This window comes from Gobius niger (assembly GCF_951799975.1).
Source record: "Gobius niger genome assembly, chromosome: 14".
Taxonomy (NCBI): Eukaryota; Metazoa; Chordata; class Actinopteri; order Gobiiformes; family Gobiidae; genus Gobius; species Gobius niger.
In genome coordinates, this window is record NC_136865.1 from 7,591,306 (window position 1) to 7,604,525 (window position 13,220).

The following is a 13,220-nucleotide window of genomic DNA, read 5'->3' on the forward strand; positions in this document are numbered from 1 at the left end:
TCTGAGCCATGAGTATTTCATTTCCCACCTTAAAGGGATATTTCAGGATTTTTGACATAGGGCCTCATTTCCTAGTTATCCAGAGTGTTGCTAATTGTGTAGCCCAGCACCACGGATCTCTTCAAAAAAAAAAATATATAAATAAAAATCTCCAGAAATCAGCAACACTGGACAACTAGGAAATGAGGCCCTATGCCAAAAACGCTGAAATATCCCTTTAAGCTGCATACGGTCCTTCAGTACTTGGGCTACAGCAGCATCCTGTGTGAAAGAAAGATCTCTCACACTGTACACAAGCATAAATGTAAATGTGGGTTATGTTCTCTGATGGCGGCTCATTTCCATTACAGAAGCTCGCAGCAGCTGCACGCGGCCAGCCACTGCGTGCATAATTTAACAGTACCGCTTTCAACGCCGGTGCCCACTTTTTCTCACACTTGTCAGAATTAATGAGACCGCCACATCTGAAACATTCAACTCTTATATTTATTTCATTCATTCATTCATCATTTTAGAAAATGTATGGCACATTTCTCTGCATAGTCCGTCATATAATTCATAAAGTCTCTGAAGATATGGCTCTGTAAATTAACACGCGATCATCTCATTCACATTCACTGCAAAGGTCGTCCCCCAGGGGAGTGTGCTGTCACCGCTCGTGTTTGGGCAGCACGTCCCCCCTGTCCACCGTGACTCCGTGTCGGGGCGGCTCTTTGGGGCACGCGTCCAGGTAGAGCTCCGCCAGGACGGGGCAGTGGTCCGAGGCAACGCCCCCCCACGACCAGTTGTCCGGGATCCAGGGGTTGGTCATGCCCTCTCGCACCACGGCACAATGACCTGCAGACGGAGGTCACCCATGTTACAGATCGATAAATCATCAGCAGCTTGTTCTTCAGCTGACTCGAGGGGCAACCAAAACCACGCTGTAATGCTGACCACATTTTTATGATTGACATTTCTCCCTTATTCCCACTGTTATAGAGTTTTTAAATAAACGATATGGAATCGCTACACATTTCTTTGTTTCTGCCGTGTATCGCACTCTACTCATGCTCTTGTTTATTATTATAGAGTTTAAAGAAGGGGTATTATGCTTTTTTCAATCACATAGCACCAGTCTATATGACACTACAATGATGACCAAACCTTCTGTTGGTCTGTAAATGCAGTAAATTAGAATAACTGCCTTGTATAAAATTGCTCTCTCAAAATGGACACGCCCCCTCCACACGCGGTCTGTGGCATCAGTGGGGAGGGGGTTCTGCTGAGGAGCAGTGGTTGGTTACTCGGCTGGTGACGAAAGCTCGGAGGCGTCTCCAGGAGGTGGGGGCGTTCCTAGGAGGACTCAGGCAAACCTATCCATAAAATGGCCGCCATCAGAGTTTTTACAGATTACTCAAAAATACGTGAATGCGCCAAGGCAACACTTCAGGCATGTTTTTAATGAGGGAGCGGCATAATAACATGATGTTGATGATGAGCTTGAAAAAGTCGATTTAGCATAATACCCCCCCTTTAAATCATTGCACTTTTAACTCTTTTGTAGTTGTATTTTCTAGTTCCTTGTGTCATGTTATAAATGAAATTGCCTTAACTAAACCTTAAACCCTTTTTTCATCACTTTACAGAGGCAGGGCCTGTTTCTTGTACTTCAAGTAATACCAACACCAAGATGTTTAAAGTGTATTCCTAGTATTAAAAAAAAATCGGACTCATGCAGAACAGATACAGACGGCATCTCTGGAATCGCCCATATATGGTCATTTTTGAAAACAGTTAAGGGGGAAAACAATTTTGAAAAAATGAACATTTTCTCTAATTAATCAAAAACTACTGTAACAAATGCTGAAATATGAACATAGTTTTCTACTAAATAATGATACAAAGACATGAGGAGGAGCAAAGTGGTTCAACAGCCCATAAATACATGAATAACGGAGAATGCTAACTTGATGCTACATGTTAGCATCGTGCTAATGCTAACGGTTAGCTAGCGCGAGCTACAACTGCCGTTTTTTTCACTTCTACAGCACAATCTGCTGTGAGAAAATATCCATATGGGCCCGATTTACACTTGACTTTATTTGTATGTGATAAATAAGTTGATATTCCACCAGAAAATGGCAAAAAAGAGTGGAAAATTGTGTTTCCCAAAAGATTCTATTTTCCCCCTCGGCGGAGCCACGCCCCCTTCTATGACGAGATGCCGTCTGTATCTATGTTGGATTTCGCACGTGTGCCGAGCGCATACTGACCTGTGTAGACCTTCTTAAGGGCTTTGCTGATCCAGATGTTGTCCAGGCAGAGGGTTCCCTGGGGCGAGCGTGTGCTGATGTTGGTGAACTGGGACGAGGGCACCAGAGCGCTCAGCTTCTCCTTCCTCAGGACCTCCAGGTGTGAGGCCTGGGGAGAGCAGCCAAAGTCCCCCAGGACCACCAGCTCCTTCTCAGCTACACGGGGAAACAGGAACAAAAAAAAAAAGGTAAATATCAAACTGTTTTCATTCATTGCAGCCCAAATGCCACTGAAAGCACAGACCTTTGAGAGTGTCCTGGATGATCGGGGACAGGCGGTGGTGCTTGTTTTCATCCGAGTGTCCGTTCTTCCCATGGCTGCCGTTCGTCCCGTTAGTGCCGTTGTCTCCGTTTGCAATCTGCACGTGCACGTTCACCAGCTTGAGTTCGTAATACCCCACCTAGAGGAAGAAGAGATAGTCACAAAGCGGCAGTACGAGTTCAACGACTGTGCCGTTTGTTTAGAGCATGAGCCTCAGTTTCAGCCACTTTGTTTACTCACAGCAAACAGCGCCTTGTAGAGTCCAGGCTGGCTGTGATTGCCGTTGCCGTTGACGACAGCAGGCTCCAAGATGGAGGCTTCCTTCAGGTCGATGCCGGATGAACTGTCCCAAATAAAGCCGGAGAAGCTCTTCCCCTGAGGTTGGACAGGAGGTCAGGTGTGAAAAACAGACAAACACGGATAAAGCCTGAAGTCAAACGGACAAGTGCATAGTTCAGCCATTTGCGAGAGTCTAGAGGAGGGTCAGACTCTCAAAAGAAAGGACCAAAAGCATTCGGGATCTGAGGTTATAAATTGTTAACCATAGAAACTAGCAAACAGTGTCCAGGAGCTTAAGCAGTACAAAAAAGTGCTGGGTCTCAACTGGTCAAAACATCTGACACCGAAAGCTTTTATGTAAACAGTAATTCCAGTATTTTACATTTGAAAATCTCCTTTTGTTTGTTTGTTTGTTTGGAATGTCTGCCTATTTCCAGAGGTCCATAGATACAGACGGCATCTCTGAAGTCGCCCATATATGGTCATGTTTGAAAACAGTTAAGGGGGAAAACAATTTGGAGAAAAATCTAAACTTTCTCTAATTATTCAAAAACTACTTTAACAAATGCTGAATTATGAATATAGTTTTCTACTAAAGAAAGAAACAGACACATGGAGAGGAGCAAAGTGGTTCAACAGCCCATAAATACATAAATAACAGAGAATGCTAACTTGATGCTACATGTTAGCATCAGGCTAATGTTAACGGTTAGCTAGCGCGAGCGACAACTGGTGTTTTTTCACTTCTACTGAACAATCTGCTGTGAGAAAATATCCATATGGGCCCGATTTACACTTGACTTTATTTATATGTGATGAATAAGTTTATATTCCACCAGAAAATGGCTAAAAAGAGTGACAAATTGTGTTTCTCTAAAGATTCTATTTTCCCCCTCGGCGAAGCCACGCCCCCTTCTATGACGAGATGCCGTCTGTATCTATAGCAGTGTTTCCCAACCAGGGGTACGGTTGAGCATTTGGCAGGGGGAACTTGGAATGACCTTGGATTTAAAAAAAAAGAAAAAAAAAGGTGAAACTGAGTAGAATTGCAATATTACGTTCAACCAAAAGTTAGGTTTAATTATGTTTTTCGATAAAAGGTTGGACTTTGAGAGTATTTTAGCTATATTTTGAAAACAACACCCTACTAAACACAGAATAATCTATGTTTAGTGGCTCACTCTGATATAATTTTGGCAGGATCCGCTGAGTTTAAAGTAATGCCTCAAGTGGTACGTGGGGGAAAAAAGGTTGAGAACCACTGCTCTATAGAACTGCACTGCAAAAACGATGTTAGTTTTGTATTTACAGATGTAAAGTAGAGAAGGGTAAACAGGGAGATGGGCTAAATACACAAGATTATGGAATCAAATGGTCACTCCAGTTCAGTTTTTGATCGGGAAACATTGAGAAGTCAGTTTATAATGGCCTATAGTGGACTCTATATTATGAACTCTCCTACCAATACAAGATCAATGCCACAGTGAGTGACCAAAGCAATAGGTGGTGTGTGAGCTTCTTTTTTTTTTTACAGCAAGAATGTTTTCTGTGGGCTAGGCAGGGAATATTTATATCAGTGACCATTCTAACCCATTCACAAAATAACTTTTGTTGATTTTTGCTGGGACACAAAGGTGTGGTGGTCGTCCTGTACCTTACTGGAGTGCCCGGTGGGTTTGTCCGAGACCACGCTCTTCCACAGCCCTCTGGGACACTTCCACTTCCGCACGCTGGACAGACTGCCCTGGTTCAGCTCTACGCAGAACTGCAAACACAGAAGACAAGCAAAATGCATTACGCAAATGTGCAAAATCAGGAGTGGAATGTTATTGCAATAATGTAGCGATGTAATGACTCGAAGCATTATTTGCAGCAAGAAATGGGAAGTGCAGAGAAAGAGGAAGCCTCGTGGGCACATCTCTGACAGAGTTTTGAAACGAAGTCGGAAACCGAATATCCACATTCGCAAGTGTCATGTTTCTGCTGACAAGAAGCACCGTCACCGAGGCTCGCTAAAAATTCAAACTGACAACCGCTTCAATAATATATGTTTGCTTGGGAAGTAAAGGTTCAGGGCTATTTGAGAGATAGTCTACGCTAGAAGCACATTGTGACTTTGTTCAGTGTGGAGTTGGCCATCACTTTGTGCATCATAGATTTATTTTTATAGCAGTGTTAAAGGGGCTAGATGCAAGTTAGTCATTTTACGCTCACTGCTGCCACCTCAGGTCTTATGCGTAACTGCAGCTTCTATATGAAGCTCGTGCATGACGGCACTTCGGACCCGAATTAACACCTTTGTGACAGTGCAGGATTTTAGAGGCAGTTGTGGTGAACAGGTCTGGGCTCATTCTACACATTAGGACATGGCTGGAACATGTAGGGGGAGGAAAGTTGTAACATTTTTAAACTCTGTATAGACCCTTTAAGTGGTGACGCTCATGGGCACAATGGCAGAGCAAGAAGATCCCGGTTTAGAGTTGCGAACCAGGTGGGGACTTTCTGTGGGAGAGATGTTCTTCCCGTTTGCTTTAGATTTTTTTTAGAAAAACAAAAAATCTATCTCAGTGGGACTTTCTTTCTTAATGAATTAAGCTCTTGCACTGCAAAAAGTAACTAACTAGATCAGTATAAACATCTCAATTTGAGCATAATAATCCAAATTTTAGTTGTTTTGACTAGTTAAGAAGTTCTTGGGCATTTGTCCTAGATTATTTCACTTATTCTGAGATGTTTCTGACTCGTTTCAATACATTTCGTCCTTATTTCAAGTGATTTTCTTTGCCAATGGGGTAAGAAAATTGGTCTTATCTCACTGGCAATTTTACTTTCTTATTTCAAGCGATATTTACCCTAGAACTGGTCTGAAATGTCCTCAAACAAGCAAAGTAAACTTGGTCCGATCAGGAGAAGTGTCTAAATGAGTGAAAACCGCTCAAAACAAGAAACATTTCCACAATTCAAGTCATTTAAGCCAATGCTTGATATTCTTTTTGCAGTGTGCTAAAGACAGCTAAGAAGCTAACTACAATCTGTGACTTAAAACTTAATTAGAGAAGTTCATATTATTCCCATTTCCTTTTACTGGTTCCACATATTTTGATTTCAATATTATGAACACAGCAAATGTGAGCACTTTTACACCGGGTTACAAAAAAAAGAAGCTTTCTGTAATACTTTATGTATCAGGTCAGGAAAAAGACGAAATCAAGTATCATTTCCAAATATCCGACACTGCACCGATACCCACTTATGGTCTCATTGTTGAAAAAAGGCAACTTTCAACTTAATTTAGGTGAATATGGACAATATATCTAATTTGAAAGCTTGTAACGTAGATAATATAATTCCTGAGGTTGTTGTACACTAAGTTATGCAGTTAGCAGCAGCATGCTACGCGAGCGTCAAGGGCAGAAGCTATGACTGAATCACTTAAAGGCACACTGTGTAACATTTTGGACAATACTGCTGCCATCAGTACAAAACATGCTCCAAATGACCAGCTCGACACAGAAAGAGCTGTTTCTGCGGTGGGTAATCAAAGAATGGATTGGGATGAGGAGCTAACCTATGTAGATCTCAAATTCTACTGGCTTTAGTCACATCTCCATGGAGACATACCCACTCCTGGCAAAGCTACAATCGTGTCTGAGGAGAGCTGAGCTGCTTACTGCAAAAGCACATGTGATGAGGTGTTTTTCAATTCTTTAAAGCAGTTTAATGATCAAAGTATCGGTAAAGTAAGTAGTAAAAAAGCTGTATCAGTGCATTTCCTTTGGCTTCCCCAGTATCTCCTTCTACTAAAAACATGTTCTGCCGCGTTCACTTCTACACAAAACAGTTTTCATTTTATTCCTCAAACTCCACTCCACATATATCTGCTAATCGCTCTACAGTACATTACAAAGGCAATAATAACCCCGGTGACCACGCTGTGATCGCTGTACCCGACCTTTGACAAAGCAATAAAGGGACAATTGGAGAGGTCAGGATTTATCTGGTGTGATCCCGGCGCAGTGAGGCCCGTAAGCACTTTTGGACCGGCACAAAACAGCCTCATAATTCAACGTGCGGAGAAGGAGGGGGAGAGAGGCGGCGCCCTGGCCCACAGCCCAGAGAGGAGCACAGAGCCAGGGGCCGGCGGGACAAGCCCCTGAAGTCAGATGAGACCGGAGAGCAGACAGCGATGAGTTCCAGTCATTAACGGGACAAAGTGAAGATGAGGCAAATTGAATTAAGATCAAGTGCGTGATATTGACGCGTTAATGCCGTGTAATGCCAGGTAAAATAAGGTTAAGTGATTTGGTCTGTCAGCAGAGGAGGGGAGTGTCCCTTACTTTTGCTTAAGTGCATGTTTGTATTTCTTGTCGCTTATCTTTGTTAGTGTTTACAACACCACAAATTAGGCTTGGCTTAAGGGAAATGTATAAAAGAACTCAGTGGTTTATAAAAGTTGCGTCATTTCAACTGAACCTGGGTTGCCTTAAAGGGGGGGTATTATGCAAAATCGACTTTTTCAAGCTTTACATCGTGTTATTATGTCATTCCCTCATTAAAAACATGCCTGAAGTGTTGCCTTGGCACATTCACGTATTTTTGAGTAATCTGTAAAAACTCTGATGGCAGCCATTTTAGGGATAGGTTTGCCTGAGTCCTCCTAGGAACGCCCCCACCTCTGAGCTTTCGTCACCAGCCGAGTAACCAACCACTGCTCCTCAGCAGAACCCCCTCCCCACTGATGCCACAGACAGCGTGTGGAGGGGGCGGGTCGGAAAGGGTCAGAGGTTCTTAAAGAGACAGAGGCCTATTTCAAGACATTCGCTACAGCCATTTTGAGAGAGACATTTTATACAAGGCAGTTATTCTAATTTACTGCATTTACAGACCAACAGAAGGTTTGGTCATCATTGTAGTGTGCTATAGACCGGTGCTATGTGATTGAAAAAAGCATAATACCCCCTCTTTAAAAGGGATTAGATGGAATTTAAAAATGTGAAAGTTATGTATTTTCCGCCCACTTCATGCTCCAGCAATGACCCAATGTGTAGAATGAGCTCAGACCTATTCACCACAAAAGCCTGCACTGTCACTCAAAGAGTTTTTTTCAGGCTGAAATACCAACCATCTCCATGGAGACTGCAATTACGCGCAAGACCTCAGGTGGCAGTGGCGAGTAAAAAAAATGACAACCTCCATCTAGTACCTTTAAGTTGGTTAAGGACACAAGCATGTTTTGGCATGAATGTTGCTACGTTTCAAACTGTTTGTCCAGAGCCACTGGAGGCTGCACTAGCACGCATTAGGATCGTCCACTGTGTAGAAATAGGCGAGTCCATCTATGTTCATTTACAAGCCGGTTATAGCCATGAGGATAAGAAAGTGTGGGGCTCATTCTGCTTTCTGATAAACCCATAAACAGCTTAAACACACACACACGCACACACGATAACAGTCTACACCTGCAGGAGCCGGAATTTGAACCACCAACCTCTCGGACGACCCACTCATCCCATCTGAGCCACTGTCGCCCCCCAAACCAAACGCCAAATACACCATTCATTCTGATCAAACTGTGACAGCGTGGAGAGGCAAAATAAACGGCACACAATACTAAGTCTTTTTCAGACGCGTGATTAGTGGCGGCAAATGGAGCTCACCATGTTAATGCCAAGTCATATGTGACATCTATCAATCACAGTGATTTGTGACTGACACAGTGGCTCCAGAATGGCCCTGTTGGCCTGAAATGACCAAGGGAGGCATATCACACCAGACTACAGCTGAGGTGATTATTAGTGTGCACTTAGACGCTAACTAGCCCTTTGTTCTGGACACATTTCAGCAGCATAAGAGTCAGTGAATCAAAGGCCATTATTTTTTTTTTAAATCAAGTGATATTTTTCACTAAATTGCTGCTCAAACCACTAACTGACTGACTAACATTATTGAGTTTCCACAGAGAATTTTGTGACGCAGAGTTGACCACATACAGAGGGACTTCCTTGGCAACAAAACACAACACTAGGATAAAAAAAGGCAAATGACTAACAACTCACATGTTCCCTGGCCAGGACTACAGCACAACTTTCAACCAACTTAAGAACCCTGACCCAAAAACAAAAGTGCACACTCCAAAACAAGCACCAGCTCCCAGGGAGATTTTTTAGGAGCACAGAAATAGAAGATGAGACGTCATGCATATTTAGGACGACGGAAGGATTTAGGCTGCGCAGGAATGCGGCCTATCACCTACGCGGGGATAACTCATCCCATACAGACAAGCTCAGAAGTGTTAAGTGTCCCCATAATGTAGTCTAGTACAGCTACTACAAAATATTAGTATTGACGAGTAAGAATACGGACTGTAATGACTCATTGATAGCGAAATCAGACAGAAAACGTGAATAATATGCAAAAAAAAATCATATTAGTCAAGCTTTATCCAGCGTATATAGCGATATTGGCATGTCCTGCCCATTTTTTTCAGCTCACAAGTCACAACAAATACCAAAAAAAAAAAAAGTATTCTGATTGTAAAGGTTGGTATCAGGATCAGTCTCGTTAGGATTGTTTTTGGCTAACTTCCTGTCGGCCAACTGAGGGTAAAGGCTACTTCCTGTCCACATTTGACCATAAATTCAAAAATAAACCAAGATTTAAAAAACAGGAGAAAACTTCAGGTCAAGACGAGTGTGTAATAACTAATAATAATAATAAGTTCAGATGCTGGAGATATTTCAACATTTGTTAGCGAGAAACTAATGTTAGCCTTTAGCTTCCAGGCTAAGCTAAGCGACAGTTATGAACACAGAAGTCTCCTCCATCCTGAGAAAAGTTTTTAACATGTAAGTCATTATCCAACAGCTGCGTGTTTTCATCCATGTGCTGTTTAAACATATATTTATTTATTCCAACAAAACATGGCTAACTCTTTAATAAAACACAGACCGGAAACAGTCTGTTTACAGTCTGAGTTAGCATCATGTTGCTGGTACTGCACATCAGCATTTTCAATCAATCAATACAATTTCACCAGACTTGCTATCGTCATGTCACAGAGCAAATTGCCTCCACTGAGCAGTTCAGCATGTTTTAAAAGCAGCTGCCATTGTTCTCAGTTTCATAAAAAACTGCTGCTCTCTCCGCGGTGCTAGCTACTGTCGTTTTATATGCTAATTTTATGACAACTAAGCCCTGCAGGTATTGACACACACCGTTCTCTTTCTTAGTATCGGTAATGCTGCAAGAAATCAGAATATAAAATAGACAGAAGAAACACAAACTCCTATCTTTTTACAGTGTCAACAATTTCAAAAAAAGAAAAAAAGAAAAATGACCCAAGTAAATGCTATTCATTATTCCTCTGTCTCACTCCTCAGTTTGGGAACACTGCAGCTCTCCCTGACCCACTTCTCTTTACGACCGTGAGCTCCGGTTTCTGTGCCAAGCATCCAACTGGCACCAAAGACATTCAAAGACTTTCACTGGCGGGCGCAACCCCCAACCGAGGGCAACCGGTTCAACGTGCCAGTTTGAGAAGAATACGCTTTGTTCGAGAGCGCTAATGCGGATTTCAGAGGCACAGGGATATTTCGTTCTCCATCTTAAATAAATATCACGTACGACACATACTTTATTGCGAGTCGAGGCGTCGCAGCGAGGTTAAGAGGAGGCCGTCAAAAATCGTTTGGCAAAAGCGACGTCGGTCCTGGTGCTAATTAATCCTGACAGTCTCGAAAGTGTCAAAAATGAAATGTGTTAATTATTGTGGTTGTGTGAAGCAGGACGGGCTACAGGCTTCTCCGTCTTTAAGAACCACGCTTTCTGTTTTTGTTTATGTCATTCACTTTAAATACTTTGACTTTTTCCCCCCCCATGCTAGTCTATGCCACATGTCTATTCTGCATCACCTGAACACATTTGCAGTCACTTTAAAGGCTGGTGTCTGTACTAGCTTTGATGATACTCATAGAACGAAATGCAAATGGGTTAAATGATTTGCTTCAAAATCGACAAAAATTAAAATAGACCCACATTTGTCTAAAAATCCTATCTATTTGTATGTGTGTAACCTGCCTGCCTGACTTGACCTTTAAACCTTGGTTAAGCTTCTTGGAGCGTCTATAAAAACTATAGGAATAAAATGCATAATTATTGTTATTACAAAACCTTTGTCATTGTTTTGATCATGATTTCAGCTTTACAGAAAATGTGATGTATATTCAACTGCAATTTGTGTGAAAAGGAAATCATTTACAGTACATAAAACAAACTCTTATTTGGGTCACGGCCTGTTGTCACAGGGCTGGGCGACATATCAATGTTTAAGATATATGAATATATTTTTAAATGAGATTTGGAATTAGACCATATCGCATATATCGATATAGTTCAAATTTGTGCTTTAATACTTGCTTCAGGCAAGCAGCTGATCGGAACTCTCTGTACTCGCCCCGGCCCCGCCCCTCCACAGACACTCCAGCACTCTTCAACAATTTGGAGATGGTTCGGATAGAAATGATCAGATGAGCAACAAAACCAAGCTATATGTAGGGAGGCCCATGCAGCTGATGGCCACGGCCCATAGAAGTGAATGGAGAGGCGAGATATGGTGATGACGTGCACTGCGCCATGTGCTTTTGTTTACTTCTCAGTCTAGTTAAGGTTTGCGGTAGATCGTGGATGAACTGTGAAAATATCAGCATTTATAATGCTGCCACCGCAAAGGACTATTGCTTTTTCCCCGTTAGCATTGTGTTAGCAGCAGCGCTAATCACTCCATTCCCCTCGCTGCTACCATAGACATATTATTAATAGATCGTCATTACTCACTCCACCCTGTTTACCACAATGACCACGTTCGAGGGGGAATTCATAGCGGATTTACAGACTCCTCCTCCCCACCTGGAGCATGTTCCTAAAAAGGGCATAAAGGCGGGATCTTCACTGTAGACCCTTGCGTGACGTGCAGTTCGGTCATAGCCGCGTAGCTCCAATGCTAGCAGTCCGGCCCTTATTATTATACAAGATTTCTAACATTTTTCTTACAAAAACCAGCCTGGTCCCTTTAATTGTGCCTAACCCAGTGTTATCACAGGAGCAATATCTAGCACTAGAAAGTTTAAAAAAAATAGGCACCAGGTTTTACAGCTGTTCAGAACGTGTCTAAAGTCCAATGCTATGCAATGTAAAACTAGCTTGTTCTGCCGCCACTATATGGAGGTACTACAGCAATGGCGGCCTCTAGTGTCGTCGTGGTGAATCTCCGCTACAAGAGGCCATTGGATGCTACCCGCTCTGATGCACTGATCACAGAAACTGTGAAAAGAGTCGTTTGTGGCTGAGTTTGTTTGGAAATGTTCTGGATAAAGATAAGAACCTATCTCACGACCACTAACTAAAACATAATTAAATCAAGAGCAACTATCAAGAAAATATTTGGGCTATTTGCAAATAATATATGAAAAAAAATGTAAATGATGTTATGAATTATACTTCATATGATTATTATGGACTAAAAAGTAAGTAATACTTTAGTAAGTCATATTTCATTGTGTCAGTTTAGGCTATAGTTTAGATATATGCAACAACAAATTACTAACAGTAAATGGGGTTAAAAAAAATGTGCAATATTAAATATTAAAACTACTCACGTTTGGCTTTGACTTTGACTTAACATTTCATTTTACAGCTGTCACTTTGCAGAAAAAAGAGCGGGATATACTGTATATCGTATATCGATACTCAACCTAAATATATCGGGATATGGCTTCTGGTCCATATTACCCATCCCGAGTTGTCGCCATTTGTTATTTGTCTACGAATGCTTCCAGCTGCCACTCAACACCTGCCAGCAACTTTCCAACGTGCATTTTGTTTCAGTCAAAAAGAGAGTCAGTGATCACAGGCAGCTTTCCTGTTTCGGGAAAGAGCCTGTGGAGACAATTGTTGGACATGAATTTCTATCCGCATTTAAAAACACCCGTAGCAACCACTGCAGTATTTTTAGTGCCGAAAGTACAGGACGATGCTGATAGGCTTAACCCAAATGTAGGCCCTGGAATAGAACGAGGCACGGGAAAGAGAGGGGCAACAGAAGCTGTTTACAGTACAAGGGTACCGAGCATCAAGCTTACATGTCAGCACTGATGTCATGTCACAAAGAGCAGTAGAATCATCTGAGTTTTACCTTATCCAAAGCCTCTCGATCCAACAGGTCCTGCACGGCCAGTAACTTGATGCTGCAAACACACAAGGAATATGGAGTTATGAGAAGGTTTTTAATCAGTAAAGTAAAGGGATCACATTATGGACAAATCTATAGTGGATTGACGCTATCCCAAGGTCTATATTATATATATTTTTTAAATATGACCCTGCTGAAA

At 42.1% G+C, this 13,220-nt stretch overlaps 1 protein-coding gene across 1 annotated transcript in view; it reads right to left on the reverse strand.

Moving 5' to 3' along the window:
* Positions 1–320: 320 nt before the first annotated feature.
* The window catches only part of eepd1 (endonuclease/exonuclease/phosphatase family domain containing 1), a 33,925-nt gene continuing 21,025 nt past the window's right edge, over positions 321–13,220 (reverse strand). The window contains exons 3-8 of the mRNA XM_079571259.1: positions 13,025–13,076; positions 4,490–4,600; positions 2,797–2,931; positions 2,539–2,695; positions 2,256–2,450; positions 321–837 (exon numbers count right to left, since the gene is read on the reverse strand). Of these exons, the coding sequence (XP_079427385.1) occupies positions 650–837; positions 2,256–2,450; positions 2,539–2,695; positions 2,797–2,931; positions 4,490–4,600; positions 13,025–13,076 (838 nt within the window). The 3' untranslated portion in view covers positions 321–649. The remainder of the gene's footprint in view (positions 838–2,255; positions 2,451–2,538; positions 2,696–2,796; positions 2,932–4,489; positions 4,601–13,024; positions 13,077–13,220) is intronic.